The sequence below is a fragment of the Nilaparvata lugens genome, chromosome 2 (genome assembly GCF_014356525.2).
Source record: "Nilaparvata lugens isolate BPH chromosome 2, ASM1435652v1, whole genome shotgun sequence".
NCBI lineage: Eukaryota > Metazoa > Arthropoda > Insecta > Hemiptera > Delphacidae > Nilaparvata > Nilaparvata lugens.
Genome location: NC_052505.1, coordinates 64,992,484 through 65,009,390, shown reverse-complemented (window position 1 = coordinate 65,009,390; position 16,907 = coordinate 64,992,484). Strand labels below are relative to the sequence as shown.

Here is a 16,907-nt window from a genome sequence, read left to right as displayed (position 1 = left end):
AATCCACCGAGATTAAGTTTTAGCCTAGACTGGAACTCAGCAAACCGATTTTTAGACCGCAGGTTTTTCCCTGTGATAATTGCCGGTCGGCCAACTTTTGCGCTCGAGCGTGGTTAATCCCGATCTCAGCAAACCGATTTTTGATCTGGGGCGCAAAAACCGGTTTTTAGCCAAGCGCAAGAGATAATTCCGATCTCAGCAATTGCCCCAAAAAGTTATAAGAGCAAAAATAGCAAAAAATTGAAGGAAAATGTGTTTTTTTTCAAAAATCTTACATCTTTTAGAGCGGATATCTCGAAAAGTGAAAGAGATATAGAATATAAGTTGCTCGATCACTGTTGTAGGAAATTATGTAAGCTTCAATTTCTTATAGAATAGTCATGTCTGTAAAATATATAATTTTCTAGTAATATGCGAGAAACCAAAAAATGGTACCTTTGAACCACCCTCACCCCCTTAGCACAGGGGGTAGGGATGGGGACATTTGATATGTTTACCTCCTTACTACCCTAAACAGAACTGCGGGGTCAAAAATTGACTTCCAAACTTTTCCCTCTATAACACTTCGTTGACTGGGCTAATATATAACAATCTATAAGGCTCAACTAACACTACGCGACTCAGGTCGAGAAAAGACTTAACTCTAGTCGAGAGCATGTGTTTCCAAATGATGACACTCAGTCCAGTCTACTCTAGGCTCCACGACTGTCACCATTTGAAAACACATGCTCTCGACTAGAGTCGAGTCTCTTCTCGACCTGAGCCGCGTAAGTGTGAGTTTAGCCCAAGGATTAAGTTATTAACATTTTGTTAATAAATTTGGTGTAAACGCAGCTTAACTCAACCAATCAAAGATAGTTAGTGTAATAACATCAAACCCCCTTTTTATTCTATAGAAATTATGAAATAATAATAGAATAATTATCGATGGGGAATGCATTTTGGTTCACAACGAATCAAAGTTACCTCCATTTTTGTACAAGTAGAGAGAGTACCGTAATAAGAAATAGTAAGAGGAACATACTAAACAAAATTTTGTGAAAGAGGAAAATAGGTTTAGAGTTACAGGAAAAACTTGTTTCCCCCTGAAAATGAACACAGGCTGTAGTCATTTAGGTTAGCTTAATTGGTTTTGATCAAGGATACTTTATGAAGCTACTATTAATGACTAACCGAAGCTTAGTGGTACATCTTTTCCTTCTGATTTAATAATTTTTACTTCATACATTTTTTTACCAGGTTGGTTTAGGTTGATCAATTTAGACTTGGTTAATGCTAGATGAAGTTTGGTTGAAATAGATTAAAAAACATTTAGAATCGACCTCCTATAATGCAAAAAGAAGTACAAGAAATCTGCAGAAGCTAGTCGAGTGTACTTATACCTATAAAAAAATATATAAATGGTTTAATCATTGGCAGTGGTGAATCAGTTGCAGTTCCACTGAATGCCAGCACAAAGTAAAAGGAATATCTATTTTCTCTGCCAGCACAAAGTAGAAAGAATATCTTATCTTCTCTGTGACAGTGTCAAGTCGTTTAGTATACGACTAAATTACCACGCTTTTCACATCAACTTGCCCTCACATCTTTACATATTGAAATTATTCCGACTGCAAAATCCAAAACTATTGGAATTTTTCTTCTTTTTATATTTTTAGTTCTCTCTATTTGAATCCAAGTAATAACTATCGTGTTGATATTTTTTGACTGATCTACATTCAAGTTGAACTGAAAAAAGACGTGAAAATAATTATTACATCTCCAGGTAAAAAAACACTTGTATTTCGAAATCAATTTTTATTATATTATTTTTTTAAATCAGCACTATGGGAAGCAAAAACAGAGTAAGTCCAAGACTTATAATTATTATTTTGTGATTTTATTCAATAGTTCAAAACTTTCAATTTGGTAACTTTCATTATTAGGTCAAATGTCTCAAAAATACAAATTGTAGGCGTATGTGATGGTATTATCCCAAGTTATTAAACCTAATCTTAGATCTATTAACCACATTAAACTGTCGGTCCCGGCTGAAGTATGACAGTCGTAAGGCCCGTTGACGGCTTAAATTATATATTCAGGCGGTGGGACCTTCCCGCAAGGGACTCCCCACCAACAAAAGCCAAACGAATTTACTTTTTAGTGCCTCCACAGCAGGCCTTCCACATTGCTTTATTTTCAGAAACTATTCTTAGTTCCTATCTTTGTGAATCTAGTTGGAACATCCAAGTTGAATATTGCAGTTACCCAATATAATCATCATTCTCTGTTGAAGCACCAATAGGAGTGGTTCTAATGTTCAAAGTAATAGTACTGTATATGACAAAACATTTTCAGTAGGTAGTTGTGAAGGTGATATTGTGGTAGTAGTAGATACTGAATAAAAATACTAAAAGTTGTCGAATCACAGATTTATAAAATAACGGATTCCGGTTTCGGCTGTTAACACCATTCAATCTCTGGTAAACAGTTCACCACATATTGATACTGCTTTTTCATTTTATATCCTATATTTCTGCGCTCACTGGAATTTGACAAACCATTTGTAATACAAGTATTGCCGAGGAAGATAGCCCATCTATCGGAAATTTCCGATTACAATGTAAGTTTGTAAGTGTATTCATTGTTATTTATACATTTTGATTAACTATTCTAATGTCATTTTATTTCCTTTTTTATGTATGAGGGAGTTTTCTGTATGAGTTTCATTGTAATATTTACAATTTGTTTGATTGACAAAATATATTTGAATTTGGTGTGACAACCAAAACCGATAACTCGTTTTTTAATAAATCTGGTTGGACAACTTCTAGTCTTTTTATTCAGTATATATAACAAAAGAAGACAGAATTAGAATTCGATATCTTCAGGTAAGCATCCTTCCAACTTTGCTTTTTCCACATTTCTGAAAAATTCTGAAAAGTCGACGTAAGGCTTGATGAGTTGAGGTTGATTAGTAGGTGGAACTGTGGATGTGGTTGTGGTAGAAGTAGCTGTCGAAGTATTTGTGTCACTCGGTTGACGTTTTGCACCTAAAAAATGAAACATGTCAATCAGATTTAAAGAATCCGAGAAAAATATTTGTCTCACATCAGGAAGCATCCTTTAATTAAGCAACACTGAATCTCCAGTGGAATCATTTTCATTAGAATCACTTTCCAATGTTGACATTTGTGGATTTCAATACAGGAAGATTCTATAGTTTTATCTTACCAAAAATATACATGAGAAGAAAAAAAGGATGCCACATTAGTCTTTAAAATATGTATTACACTAAATAAAACTAAAAGTAGTATAGTGAGATCGAGGAGTATTCCTTATAAAAGCAACGAATGTTCCCCATCAAAACTATGCTGACAGATTAAATTAATTTAACTGTAGAAAGTAATAATTCACAAAAAGTAAACACTATACTGTATTAAAGAATATTGTTGTAGATAAAGCCGACCAATAAAAAATTTGACAGTGGGGTTCGAGCCTCAATATTATATTTATTGGAAAAACCTTTTTACTTCTCAAAGTTAGTGTGTTTAATTATTTCAAAAAATATGGTAATCCAAAAGTCACTCTCACACTGAACCTCAATAAGTTTCGTTTGAATATTTCCAGGTAGTTTTCCCTCAGAAGGTAAAAGATTTTATTGAGGAAAAACAAGACGCATATGGTAGCATGGTAGCCTTCGAACCATCTTGGTTTTTCTGAATTGATATATTATTCAACTCAAAGATTTGACTCCTTTTATACAGTCCACATCAGAGCAATTGAAGCTTGTATTTCGAGCTATTTCAATTTAAAGAACCAGTATTTACTTTCCAATAATTGTTCAAATGTATTACAATAATTATAAAAAACCGACGTTTTCATTGTCTTGTTTATGTGCATTGAAATAATTAAAACATTTATATTCATATTCAAAGAGCTTCAACTTAACAACATTCTAACTATTAATTGGTACTTATTAGTTCAAACCAACATTTTCAAATTACGGTAGTCAATATTTTAAATTTTCAAGTGCTTAGTGAAAGTAATTTTGTTATTCAATTTGGTTTTTAATCTTCCTAAATTAGAAATGTATGGTTTGTATGTGTTTGCACAGTAATTGAACACAAATTATAGTGGAAAAACATAACATTCTTTCTGAACTAATGAATAAAAATTCGAGGACGGAACAGTTTTGGACTGTACCTGTTGGTCTTCCTCCAGTTATATTAATGAATAATTTTGTATCATTAAATAAATAACAAGAAAAAAATCATCAACAAAATTGAATCTATAACTAGATTCAATTTTCAAAGTCCATGTATAACATATAGTATATCTATTTGACGGTTCATGACGAGCCACGGGTTGGAGGCCCCTGACAAAAGGAGTGAATTTTCAAAGTCCATGTATAACATATAGTATATCTATTTGACGGTTCATGACGAGCCACGGGTTGGAGGCCCCTGACAAAAGGAGTGATTGCGACAAAGACAACAATGTGACTCACCATCATCCTCGGCCTGACCGCTGACCACGCGACTGGCCTGGTCGACGAACCAGGGCACATTGGTGGTGGGGGTAGGGGGCACATTGGGTGCATGGGTGTGTGCATTGGGGAGGGGGAAGTTGAAGTTGCGCACCAGCAGAGTGATGTCATCCCTGATGCCCTGCCCCCCCACTGCCCCCGCCCCCGCCTCACCACTCATGAACATATCGTGATGTCTGCGTACCACCCTGTCCACCACCGCCTGCGCCACCCCCATCAGTGTCGTCTGCACTCTAAACTGTACAAACATTCAATAGCTTTTAGTTATGTAATAATTACTAATTCCGCATCATTATTTTATTTCATGTGTTATTCATACAATATAAAATTATCATAAGGCTGACTGATTGGTTCACTCAATCACTGACCACGATTTCTGAAGAACGACAGCATGAACTACAGTAAAACTTTAAATAGCTAAATTCAGCAAGTCATAATAAAATGAACGAAATTTGTTACGATCAGGAAAATGAAACTAATTTGAAGCTCCATCAGACACTTCATTCATACACTAAAAGCCTCACTTTGTTATTTGGATTATTATTGTGTAAGATAAACATTTGATCTCAAACGGTTGTACACAATAGTCGCTGAATCATGCTTTTTCAAACTGAAAATTCAATTCACAGAAAATAGGAGAATTTTCTTTACCTCAGTTGTTACCATCTGAGCGATTTCCTTATTCACTTGATCATGCTCAATGCCAGTGGCTTCCAACGATCTATACAGGCCATCTGACATCAGAAGCAGAAATCTGAAATGTAAAATGAGAGAAATCCACATACAATATTCGCTGCCTATTGAACTTCCAAAACAATTTTCAACATTGAAGAATCCGTGCATTTTATATTATTGCTTACTAGCAGGTAACCCGTGCTTTGCACCGGGGGTAATTTTGTGTTGTAAAATAATGCAATCTCCTTATGTCCTTGAAACATAAAAAAATTAAATAATTTTTCTTCAAAGCTTCTTTGGATAATCTTTATGAAGTTGAAAATTTCCAGAAAAAAAAAGGAAATGAGTTTGATAGGTCTCGAACCCACAACCTTTGATTCATAAACCGCAACTAAGCTACGGAGTCACTTGGAGTATGTCCTGTTTTGCTTTTTTAGGGCAGGATGTGTTACAGCAGAACTGAACACCGAGTTGACAAATAAGCCACGATTGAAGGTGGGCTTTATTAATGTTCAAGGCTTGGTTAATAAGGATCTTATTGTGAGTGAATTTGCGAAATATAACAATATTGATATTCTTTGTATAATTGAGCATTGGTAGAGTGGATCAAATATCATTCACAAAAATGAGTGATTATAATAATTTAATGAACAGTTTTTGTAGGATGCATCCATCAAAAGAGAGGTAGCGTTGCAATTTATAACCGCAATACACGTTTGTTTATTGAAAATCGCTCAAAATGACTCGTTTGTGTTACTGAATTTTGACAGTATCTGCAATGAATTGGATCACAGACACAAGTTTGATAAACCGTACTGCCAGACTTGTAATTAATTCTCTATATAGGTCTCCGAATGGAAATGCAAAAATATTCCCAGTGAATGTTAAGTGGAGTCCGAACATACCTGCATGACTCATCCAACAGTATTCCGCCATGTATTTCGGGTTCAGCAGTGATAGGCTCGGATGACGCCTGCGCAAGTTCTTCGAACTCTTTGTAAGCTCCCTTCACCAGATAATTGCCCAGACAGCGAGTGTTTTCTTGATTTCCTAGTCGGTATCCTACCAATCAATTAAAACAAAATCATCGTGAATGAATTTATATAATAGACTAATTGTTATTTTAGTTGTTGAATATTTGTTGAAAAATCAGGTTTTCCCAAATAACCAAATAAACCCTACATGACCTGCCCCACGGTCAAATGGGAGCGGATAATGGCTCCTACACATGAGTACATTTTGTGCATCGTGACGTCATCACTGCTTACCACATTTGTCCTGCTCTCACTCTGTCAAAGTGATAACCATCTGCATTATTTTGAACATTTTTATTCGATTAGCCCTAGCTCCTTTGGATCTGAGTCTGGACATCTTCTAGAAATCTTGTTTAATTGCATCTCTAAACTATCATATATGTAGCCGACATACATATGATATCCTGCGTCTAGAATTTGACGCAATGTGATATCCTAGTCTAGAATTTTTTCATTTCATATCCGATCATAGAAATCAAACCAACTTTTCAACTTTTATCGAAGATTCGGTTCCCTAATGGCTTACACCATCATTACGCTTATACTAGATGAGCCAATATTTCCTTACAACGAATACAAGTTTAAATATCATTAAAACATACCTTACAAAGAAGACAAGTTAATATTATTGAAGGATAATCATAACAGAATTGTCGTGTTCCATTCATTTATCTCGACTTGAGGATTTTAAAATAATGAATACATGGAATTTCCAGCTCTGACAGTCTATTGAACCGGTTAACGACCGGAAATTCCCTGGATTGTCAAGTCCCCACCACCCCATCAACTTTTCGATAATTAGCTCATCTTGACTCTTACAGTCTGTCACGATGAGTGAGAATAAGAACAGTGCTTATATGTTTGATATGCTGAGTGAGAGAGATTCCAAGTTATTAGTGTTTGAAAGTTTCAAGTTTTCAAGAAATAACAGAGATACAAGCGAGTAACGTTCACTAACGTTCACTTTGTACGGGAGTGGCCATAAGCATTCTGATCGCGGGGCGCAGGTCGTAGATTTTCGAGGTCCATATGCTTGATAACAGAGTTGAAAGGAATTGTATAAGCTAGTGGCTGAAGCTATGAATGTAACACATTATATTAAATGGGACCATAACTTGAGTTGAATTTTCATTAAGCACACAGGCCTGATTGCACCGAGTGAACAGCAACAAACCATGAGCCACCTTCTAGAACGACAGTCACAGGTTGTAGAGCCGTAATATCTCGACCTTATTCGATAGCATTTTCATATCAATTGTTTATTCATTGACTGATAGATTTTTTGAAGAGATTGGACAAATCATGAGCGGCTATCTCGAACGGCAGTCTTAGATTTCAGAGCCGCAACATCTCTTCCATAATGAATTTTTCTATCAACTGTTCAAACTTTAATAATGGAGTAATAGATTGATTGCAGAGATTAAACATACCATGAGCGACCTTCTCGAACGGCAGTCCGAGGTTGTAGAGCCTGAGCAGCTCGTCCTCGTTGGAGAGGTCGTGGTCGACACTGAGCTGGATGACGCGCAGCACTCCATTGCTGTCGGTCTTGCAGAGCAGCGCGCGACTGTCGCCCACGTTCGCCACGAACAGCTGCTGGTTCAGCACCAGCGCGATCACTGCCGTTGTGCCGCACGACAGTTCGTTGTTGATCGCGTTCAACTTGTTCACCTGGTGTCATACGTCACCAATTAGAATAGAATACAATAGAAACCTTGTCACAAACCCACAAACAATACAGTTTGGAATAGAAACAAAATAATTCAAAATAATAATCTAAAAAAGAAGAATTTTAATGAAGATTGAACATTAATGAATAAAGTGACAAATTTACTGTGCGTGAAGAAATAAATTTCCGTTCGCACACAGGAGTATCAAGAAATGAGCAGTTAATATCTGAAAATATGAATAACAGTATGAAATATTTAAAAAAATACAACATACTAAGATAGAAAAAGAAAATAACTTGAAGTAAACAAAATTAGTTTGAGCTTTCTGAATACGAAAGAATATCTTTCCATCATCACTATATTTACACTATGTAGATATTAGCACTTTAAACTCTTCAAACAATGGGTGTATGTAATAGCCACCTCTAATACTATATTAGAGGTGGCTATGTCTATGTCTAGACGTGATTCCAGCTTTATATTCAATAACATTAAAATCATGAGCCAACTTCTAACTGAATAGTAGAAGAGGTGATATTTTATCAGCTATTCAGACCACCCATGGTGGCCATGGAGATACTATTCAGATACTCAATGGAAAAACTCGAAATTGTATCGAATCACAAAATTATGAAAAATTTCTATACCGGTCTTGGCTGTTACACACTTATCAATCTCTAGTAAATTTGACTGGTTTAAACCGAGTTTCACGGATTTGAGCTGAGAGTTCACCATATTTTGTTTCAACACTATCATTAATATCTGGTAACTTGAAATTTACTTGGTTTCAATTGGAGTGTACAGTGCACCAGAAATTGATAGACTGATGTTGTAATAACCGAAATCGGTTATTAAAATCAAATACAGTAAAACTCATCCTAATCGAGATTGATAATGATGTATCGACTGAATAAAAATGTCATGAATTTGAGGTTGTGATAAACTCAAATGTTTTCATTTAATCGTTAATGACAATGACACTTGAATAAATCTTAGAAACAGAAAGCTGCTGGGAACGAGTCGGAAGCTGCATTTGCTCTTTCACAACGTACACAGTTGAATAGTGTTGTTCATGGTGGAGATGACAGCAACACGATTAGCAAGTAACAAGGAAAATTTAGTTGCTTCAATTTCCGTTGCGTATCTGCAACCCAGCTGCTCTCTGCATCCTCATGGTTGGAAGGTAGCCTCATGGTTGGAAGAGAATGCTGTGTTATTAGGGTCTATGTATACATAACAGAAAGTAATCAAGTTATAAAATGAGATGCAATTAACATAGTTTATCATTTGGAATGTGAAATGACTGGATAGCTGTAGTTGGTTGCATCATACTTGTTCAATTACACTAATTAAAATCAAGTTGAAATTCATTCTATCTCGATTTCAAATTATTTGGAGTCACATCAATTCGAATTAAAGCGCATGACAATATAGAAGATTCCAACTAAATCACTAGATTGGTGTTGATAGTTGTATTAGTTTTGCTCAATTACTTCAACATAGGCAAAATCAACATTCAACTTTGTCGATTTCCTTTTCAACACTAAAACTTTGACTTTTCCTTTTCACAAAATTTCAAGTATTGGCCTCCTCCGAATTCACAACATGTTCATTTTCATGATTTATTTTGAAAAATTATATTCAACGTGATATTACTTGCCACGTACAATTTCTGGATATTTCTGGTAGGCTTCATAGACTTTCAATCCATCGGGTATTTCGTACGACAGACTTGTACGTTCAGCTAATTTATCGTCAAAAGACTTCAAGTAGCTCCTTTCAACAGCAACGAAAGCTTGTCTGAAAATGTAAGAAACATAAAATTATAATTACGAATATTATAGATAAGCAGAGACTTTATTCTCAAGTCGGATATTTCTTTTATTTGCAATGTGAAAATATAGTAAAATATAATGTAAAATATATTCTTCATATGAAATATATATTTAAATGTGGTGTATTCTCTTCAGGACTACTTGATATATTTATGGCTAATTCAAAGACACCCTTCCTTGGTTTTATTTTGAATGACACGTATCTAGTGGCATTCATGTCATTTTCAAGGATACTTTCTATCAGATAGAAAAGAAACAAATAAGTACGTGAATATAAAGAGAGTCCTTGTAGCCACAACGCATCATAAAGCTTATGTTAAATTATTTCATGGGTAGTGACTTTGGGGCTATGTTGCCTCATACTGTAGTATGTTCTTATTTCTATCACTTACATTTCCCAAAACATCATTTCGCCAAGTATGGCACACATGTTTCTTTATAAGTGAATAATATAAAAATAATTGACAATTTATTGAATTTCTCACTCATCCTGAATCATGTGCTTGAAAACTGCCATACTATTGGTTCTCCGACGGAACGGTGTGTGCGTGAGGCCCGTTCTACTAACACAGAACAGAGATATACAGTAATCTGTAAAATGATTTCCCGGAGTTTCCCAATCGTAATTTAATTTGGTTTTCAACTTTCCTAAATTCTTAATTCCTAGTTGATAAATATTTTGGACTCAAAATTGGACAAAAATCGTGTAGTGTAACATAACCTATTTTTGGACAATTTCTATCCGAACTTGGCTTAACAACAGGCTTAAAGCCCAAAACTGTTCCTTTCCCAATCATTCATAGTTGGGAATGATATTGTAACCTATGTATCAATGTATAAATAAATAAATGTAATTCACATAAAACTGTAAGTGCACTCACTCATCTCTCACCAACATCCTTTCTATTACCCACGCAGTCCTGGCTTCTTTTGTTAGTATTATCATTAAAAAAATATAGTACTGATAGAATGAGAATGTGAGTACAATTCTCTATCGAATAAAAGGTTGAGTTTGACTACAAATTTTCATTCAATTTCTCTCAAAATTCAATATTGTTTAGATATTGTTGGCATTAAACAAGATTATTATTACGATATTTATTATCAGAGTATAAGACTATCTCTTTTATTGCCAATCAAATTAATAATTTTTTGCCAATAAATCCAATTCTATTTTAAAAATTTGTTTGAATAGATTAACCTCCCACTCTACTCCCAGAGTGAGCGTTAAATCTGTCAATTCAACATCCTTTATCGATAGGCATATTATGAATTATTTGATTTTTTATCTATCCAGAACAAAGGCAGTGAGTTGATGGATTGATAGACATTACCTTAAGAATTCTCTCACTTCATCATCAGTTGTCTTAGTTTGAAGTTTGGGATCAAACAGGATCTCTGAAGCCAAACTCTGTAGAGCAAATGCTGCCGTTTGAGCTCCATTGTGGCCATCGAACACACCATACAGACAAGTGTCGTTCAAACGACAATGTATGCTTGCATCTTCAAAAGGGTGGTCTTCACGTCTGTGCCCATCTTCGCGGTATACTTGATTTGTAGAATATCCGACCCCTAGAACACATTGATCGTGTATAATAAAGATACAATAAGGGTTGGTTTCCGAACTCGGGATTTAGCTAAGTTCTAGACTTTAAACAGCTGAAGTCAGAAAATTGGCTTTCCGAAACGGAGCGTAGTCGTAGTCCATTTTTAATTAAATTTCAAAAAACTAGAAAATTGAACACAAAATAAAATAAAGAGAAAATAGTGTAAAGTTTCAGCTATTTTTAACTATTTAGGAATGTTTCATTTCGTCAAGGAAAAACGTTTCCAATGATAGATGTGAGAAAATAAATATTATCGTAAAAAACAACAACTACACCCAGTTTCGGAAAGCCAATTCTCTGACACAAGCTGTTAAAAGTAGAACTTAGCTAAATTCTGAGCTCGGAAACCGGACCTAAGTATCACAGGTATGCTACAACAGGAGTTCAGCGCTAAGCTTCTTCAACGAGCTACCACCTACCAGCACGGGTCAAGTAAGGCAGTTAGAGTTGGGTTCTTTTGAGAGAGTGGTGACCAAATGTCATCTTATTTTGAGTCCAACAATATATTCACACATAAGCAATTTGGTTTCAGGGCTGGTAGAAGCACAAATGATCCTATTGTTGGTGTTGTTAGTGGGATTGTAAGCAACATGGAGTCGGGTGATTCTGTGAGTCTGAGGTCATACAATTTTTCAAGACATTTAGACACTGTTCAACACCATATTTTGGGAGATAGACTGAGTTTCTATCGCGCAGTACAACTTGTACTATCATATTTGACTGTCAGGAATCAGTTTGTATACAAGGATGGGGTTTTGTCAAATGGCAGATAGGTAGAGTTTGGCGTGCCTCAGGAATTTATTTTAGGCCCTATTCTCTTCAATATCTATATATAAATGATTTGACAATTAATATTGATGAGAACAGTCTGAATATGTATTAGTTAATAAATGTTTGTACACAGTAAATGATTTATTTTTTATAAACTGGGTACCATTTCTCTTAATATTATCAATTATTAATATTAGTATTTTATTGATCAATCTGATAAATTCAAAATTGTAGTAGATACATTTTTTGGACTCAAAATTGTGTGCGAATCAAGTTATCATTTAAGCTACGTTACTAACATAACGTTTAGACTGTGTATTCCAAATTAAGGTTTGAAGCAGTTTTGGGCAAATGCTTGTTGTTTTTACCTGAATTGTATTTGCATATGAATGAATGAATATGATATAATGAGTAACTAGTGATCTATATTTTACATGACTTGTTGATTTTATTTTTGTATTTTTAAGACTGACTGATGAATAATAGTGATTTAGAAAGGATATTTTTTGACGAAGTCGATGTATTTTTTGTAAATATTGAATGACTAATAAAATAATTATATTCTAACCTATTCTAATGTTTAAAGGTTAGGACCTACTACTGTGTTCGGGAGTTACTGGACGACGACTTGACTCAGACTTTAGCCTGTTAGCCAGGCATGCAAAAGTGTGTTTTGTTGTTTGAAACCTCGGTTGGATCCCACACACTTCTATCTGGATTATAATCATGTGTAAAGTAGTGTTTTGTATTATGACGCCATCGATTCCACAAGTTAGGGTAAAGGATGAAGAAGAAGAAGGTATTAAGGTAATAATAGTGGAACTTTGAATGGAACTTTCATTTGAATTTAGAAATTTTTGAAAATTGACCGAGCGAAGTGAGGTCTAAGGCTAGGGCCACACGAGCGCACATAGTGCGTCCGTTGCAACTTACTTTTTGCGGCCGTCGCCAATGACACCACACGAGCGTTGATTGTGGAGCGTCAACGTCAGTTGGCTTTACGCAATAGAACCAGACGAAGCAATAACTTTTGCATGTCTCGACTTGCGTTGTAGCATTTCTGCGCAGTTCAAAAATCACCGTCCGTTACGACTTCCGTTACTTGGTACGCACGTACCTCGTGCGTTATCACCAATTCACTCAGACTATGTATTTCGACGTCAAAAAGTAAGTTGCAACAGAGGGTCGCCGGAGTTACGCCTGCACTGAAAGCCACCACTCACAAAAAAATGTTTTTACAGACGCAACCAAAGTGGAACAGTGAAAGACAAACTGGGTCTATTCCTATTTTACATCTATCATTTTTTGGCAGCAATGAACCTGTATTCATCTTAGTTTGTAGTAACATGAAAAAGGCTGAAAAGTAAATAGGCCTATTAAAAGTGTTCATTACAGGGGTTATCACTAGTTTTAGTAATAATCTTGTTTTGGAGAATTCCATCATATTCAGGAAATCTAATTTATGAAAACATAATGTTAATATCATTTTTTCTCAAATCTCCTTCTATTATCTAACTGTAATGGAAACAAAACTTAGATATTTATAAGCTCAGATATAATATGCTCAGATCAGAGAAGGTGGTCAATTTGTGTTATCTATTTTATAGGTTAGTAATAATTCTAATATTATTTATGATCATCATCCTGGCTCTACTCAACAGAAAAATTCTATTGACCGAACCGTTCACTGGTTGACCAGTTACTCGAAATTGATAGTTGAATATGATGAATAAAATTGAATACTATTTATTACTTATACAAACGTTAATATTATATTGAAATAAAATTATTATTTGCCATATTACCGGTATCTGCCATACCGGTACGCTATAAATAAAAAACTAGGTACCCTACTGTATAGGGACACCTTATGTATGAATGCATGATTAAAATGATGTAGCATGTTAAATTATTTTACTTTTCGAGTGATTTCTATCCTTCTATAGCATAGGCAGAAGCTGTATGTAGTACCTTTTCCAGGAATAGTGATAATAAATGAATGAAAATTCTATCACTACAAAATTCTTGTTCAATCTATTGTGAATTTTATTGGAAGTTCGAGGTATCCTTGAGGTCAAGAAAATCTAATGCAGATTGTTGAACCCTGCAAGTTACATTTTGATTTTGTGAAATTGAACTTGGCGGTTAAACTGGAAAGCAGTTTGTACCGGCGGAAGTACTGACTGTATCAGAAACCAAAAATATTTACATTCAGTTATAACAGTTTAATGGCTTTAAAGCTATTGCTATTCAACTAAAACCCCTAAATTGAATAAATGAATAGAACCCAACAATAGATTTCAACTAGTACAGTGAATATAAGTTATATACATAATAATCATGTAGTGTCTTCGAAAAATAACAAACAATATTTATAAATTAAATTTTTGTGGAATCAGAATATTGAATGATTCTTAATAATATTGTCCTTCATAATATTCAACCAACAATATGAATCTGAACTCATTGAAAAAATAATCATCTACAGCTCTGTAGAAAGATTCCACTTTCGACGAGTTGGAAAACGCTACCTACGATTGGTCAATAGAATTTTACGGCCGGGGGTGGTGGATTTCCGCGAATAAATCAAGCTTGTCGTGTGCGTGAAGCGACAGGATGGATCGAAAAGAGACCTAGATTGTCGTCGTCTCAGTTTCACAAAATAGCCCAATCTGTCCCATTTTTTTTTTGGTTGTCTTTTTAAGGGCTGGCCGTTCTCTGCGACCCCTTATATTTTAGCTGCCAAGACTAATTATTATGAACAGCTCCTAATGACGCAATCTATCCAACAAGTGCTGGTCATGGATGGAGAAACTGAATTACTGAATTAGCTTGTTCATTCTATTTGTAATCTATATATCGTATTGAATATAAGATATTGTTAAACCTAAATTTGTCAAGAGAGGAAGATCCTGAAGAGAATCTTTGCAGGTAGGTATTCAAGAAGCAGGAATTTGGCGCAGGTGGCACAATAAAGAGCTGTACCAGTTGTAGCAACAAGCTGATAAACAGTAGTCAGCTGAGAGTGTACAGGCACCTGATAAGAGCAGATGACACATAATCACCCAAGATGGCAATCTTGATGAAGAGGAAGAGGGGGCGACCCCGAGATGGATGTATGTGAAATAATGTATTTGACCACAAAGTAGAAGGAATTTCTTTTCTCTGTAGTTTGACTAAAATTTTATAACAGACTCCCAATTGAAGTGAGAAATGAACCTCGAACTAGATTCTGCTCTCTCATCAGACAGGCATCTTCTATATATATATATAAAAGCGAAATGGCACTCACTCACTGACTGACTCACTCACTCACTCGCAGAACTAAAAATCTACCGGACCAAAAACGTTCAAATTTGGTAGGTATGTTTAGTTGGCCCTTTAGAGGCGCACTAAGAAATATTTTGGCAATATTTTAACTCTAAGAGTGGTTTTTAAGGGTTTAAAGTTCGTCTTTTAGCATGTATATTCTTCTTATTCCAATCTCTTAATTATAATTGAAAAATGCCCATACCATATGTTAATATAGAACTATAATCTAGAGAGAGTACCTCTTCGAAACAGTTGTTAACTGGTAACTAAATTAATTATTTTGTCAGGTTGGCATTAAGTTGAGTTGACTTTGTTAGGTTAGCACCAAGTTGAAGATTGAAATGCATTTATCGCGGAAAAATTGATTGGGCACTGCTACTTCAATCAGAGCTATTCCTGGGAATATTATATCGCCCGATATGGCGAGCGAAGCGAGCCTGTTTTTTCACGGGGGTTCAGGGGGCGGAGCCCCCTGGCTAGACGGATATGGCGAGCGAAGCGAGCCTGACTGCTAGTTAATGAATAGACCAATTAATTCATTGACTGAGCTGGCTGAGGAGCCACTATTTTAAAACCTTTGACACAGTCTTTCTGGTACCCCCAGTCAAGGAAGAAGACACCAAGTATCAAGTAAGTAAGTATCAAGTACTAGATGCAGCAAAAGTTGGAGTGCAGGTATGGAGACACGCTGCATTGAACAGAGATGATTGAAGGAGAAGATTGAGCAAGGATGTGACCCTTAACTTACTGGGTTGTAAAATAAGAAGATTTGTCACGAATATTAATCTATACAGATATTAAAGCTTAATTTTACGGTTATGCAGTCTAAGTCAGTAAGGTTGCGTACATAATAAGAACTCATGAGCGATGCAAACCAATAAAATTGGTAGCCTACCTACTTATCACTCGTTTAGGTAATTACAATGCATTTAGGACTAGACGTTAAAAATTTGAAAGAATACTTCAAGTTTATTAACAGGAGTTTTTCTAATCTACATTCCCAGAGTGTTTCTACGATTACTTGCTGAGAATGTATTAATGTAAGCCACAAACTATGAGGCAACAATGAACCCCACAAATAGAGTGTATTATAATTTATAATGTAATGACTAATGCATAAAACTTTTGTTATGATAGTAATAAACTCACCAGATTGTTTGCAAACAGGTAGATCGTCTGTCCAACTAATTGATGATTCGTAACCTGAATGAGTTAATCTTGGCTCAGCACGAGTTGGCATTTTCATTTCATAATGTTATCCCTTTCAATGTATTAAATCGAATAATCACTGTTATTAGACCCTAAATTTGTTTCATCATAGAATTAAAACTATCATATAGTTTTTGCGCAAAGACTATTAGGCTAATCTTGTATAAATTGTAAACATAACCCAAAAATTGACATTTTGCATTTTTTTATTTTCAGAAAGTATATCGATAATTTTTACCGATACTTACTTCTTGTATCGATACAAC

The 16,907-nt window shown here is 35.1% G+C and overlaps 1 protein-coding gene across 1 annotated transcript; it reads right to left on the bottom strand.

The window, feature by feature from the left end:
• Window positions 1–1,782: 1,782 nt before the first annotated feature.
• LOC111047720 (TGF-beta-activated kinase 1 and MAP3K7-binding protein 1-like) lies at window positions 1,783–16,862 on the bottom strand. The gene is made up of 8 exons (XM_022333544.2): window positions 16,582–16,862; window positions 11,077–11,314; window positions 9,575–9,707; window positions 7,668–7,908; window positions 6,109–6,265; window positions 5,180–5,282; window positions 4,490–4,766; window positions 1,783–3,032 (listed from the first exon to the last, which is right to left on the bottom strand). The coding sequence occupies exons 1-8, from the start codon at window positions 16,676–16,678 to the stop codon at window positions 2,851–2,853; spliced, it is 1,428 nt and encodes a 475-aa protein (XP_022189236.2). The 5' UTR covers window positions 16,679–16,862; the 3' UTR covers window positions 1,783–2,850.
• Between the last annotated feature and the right edge of the window lie 45 nt (window positions 16,863–16,907).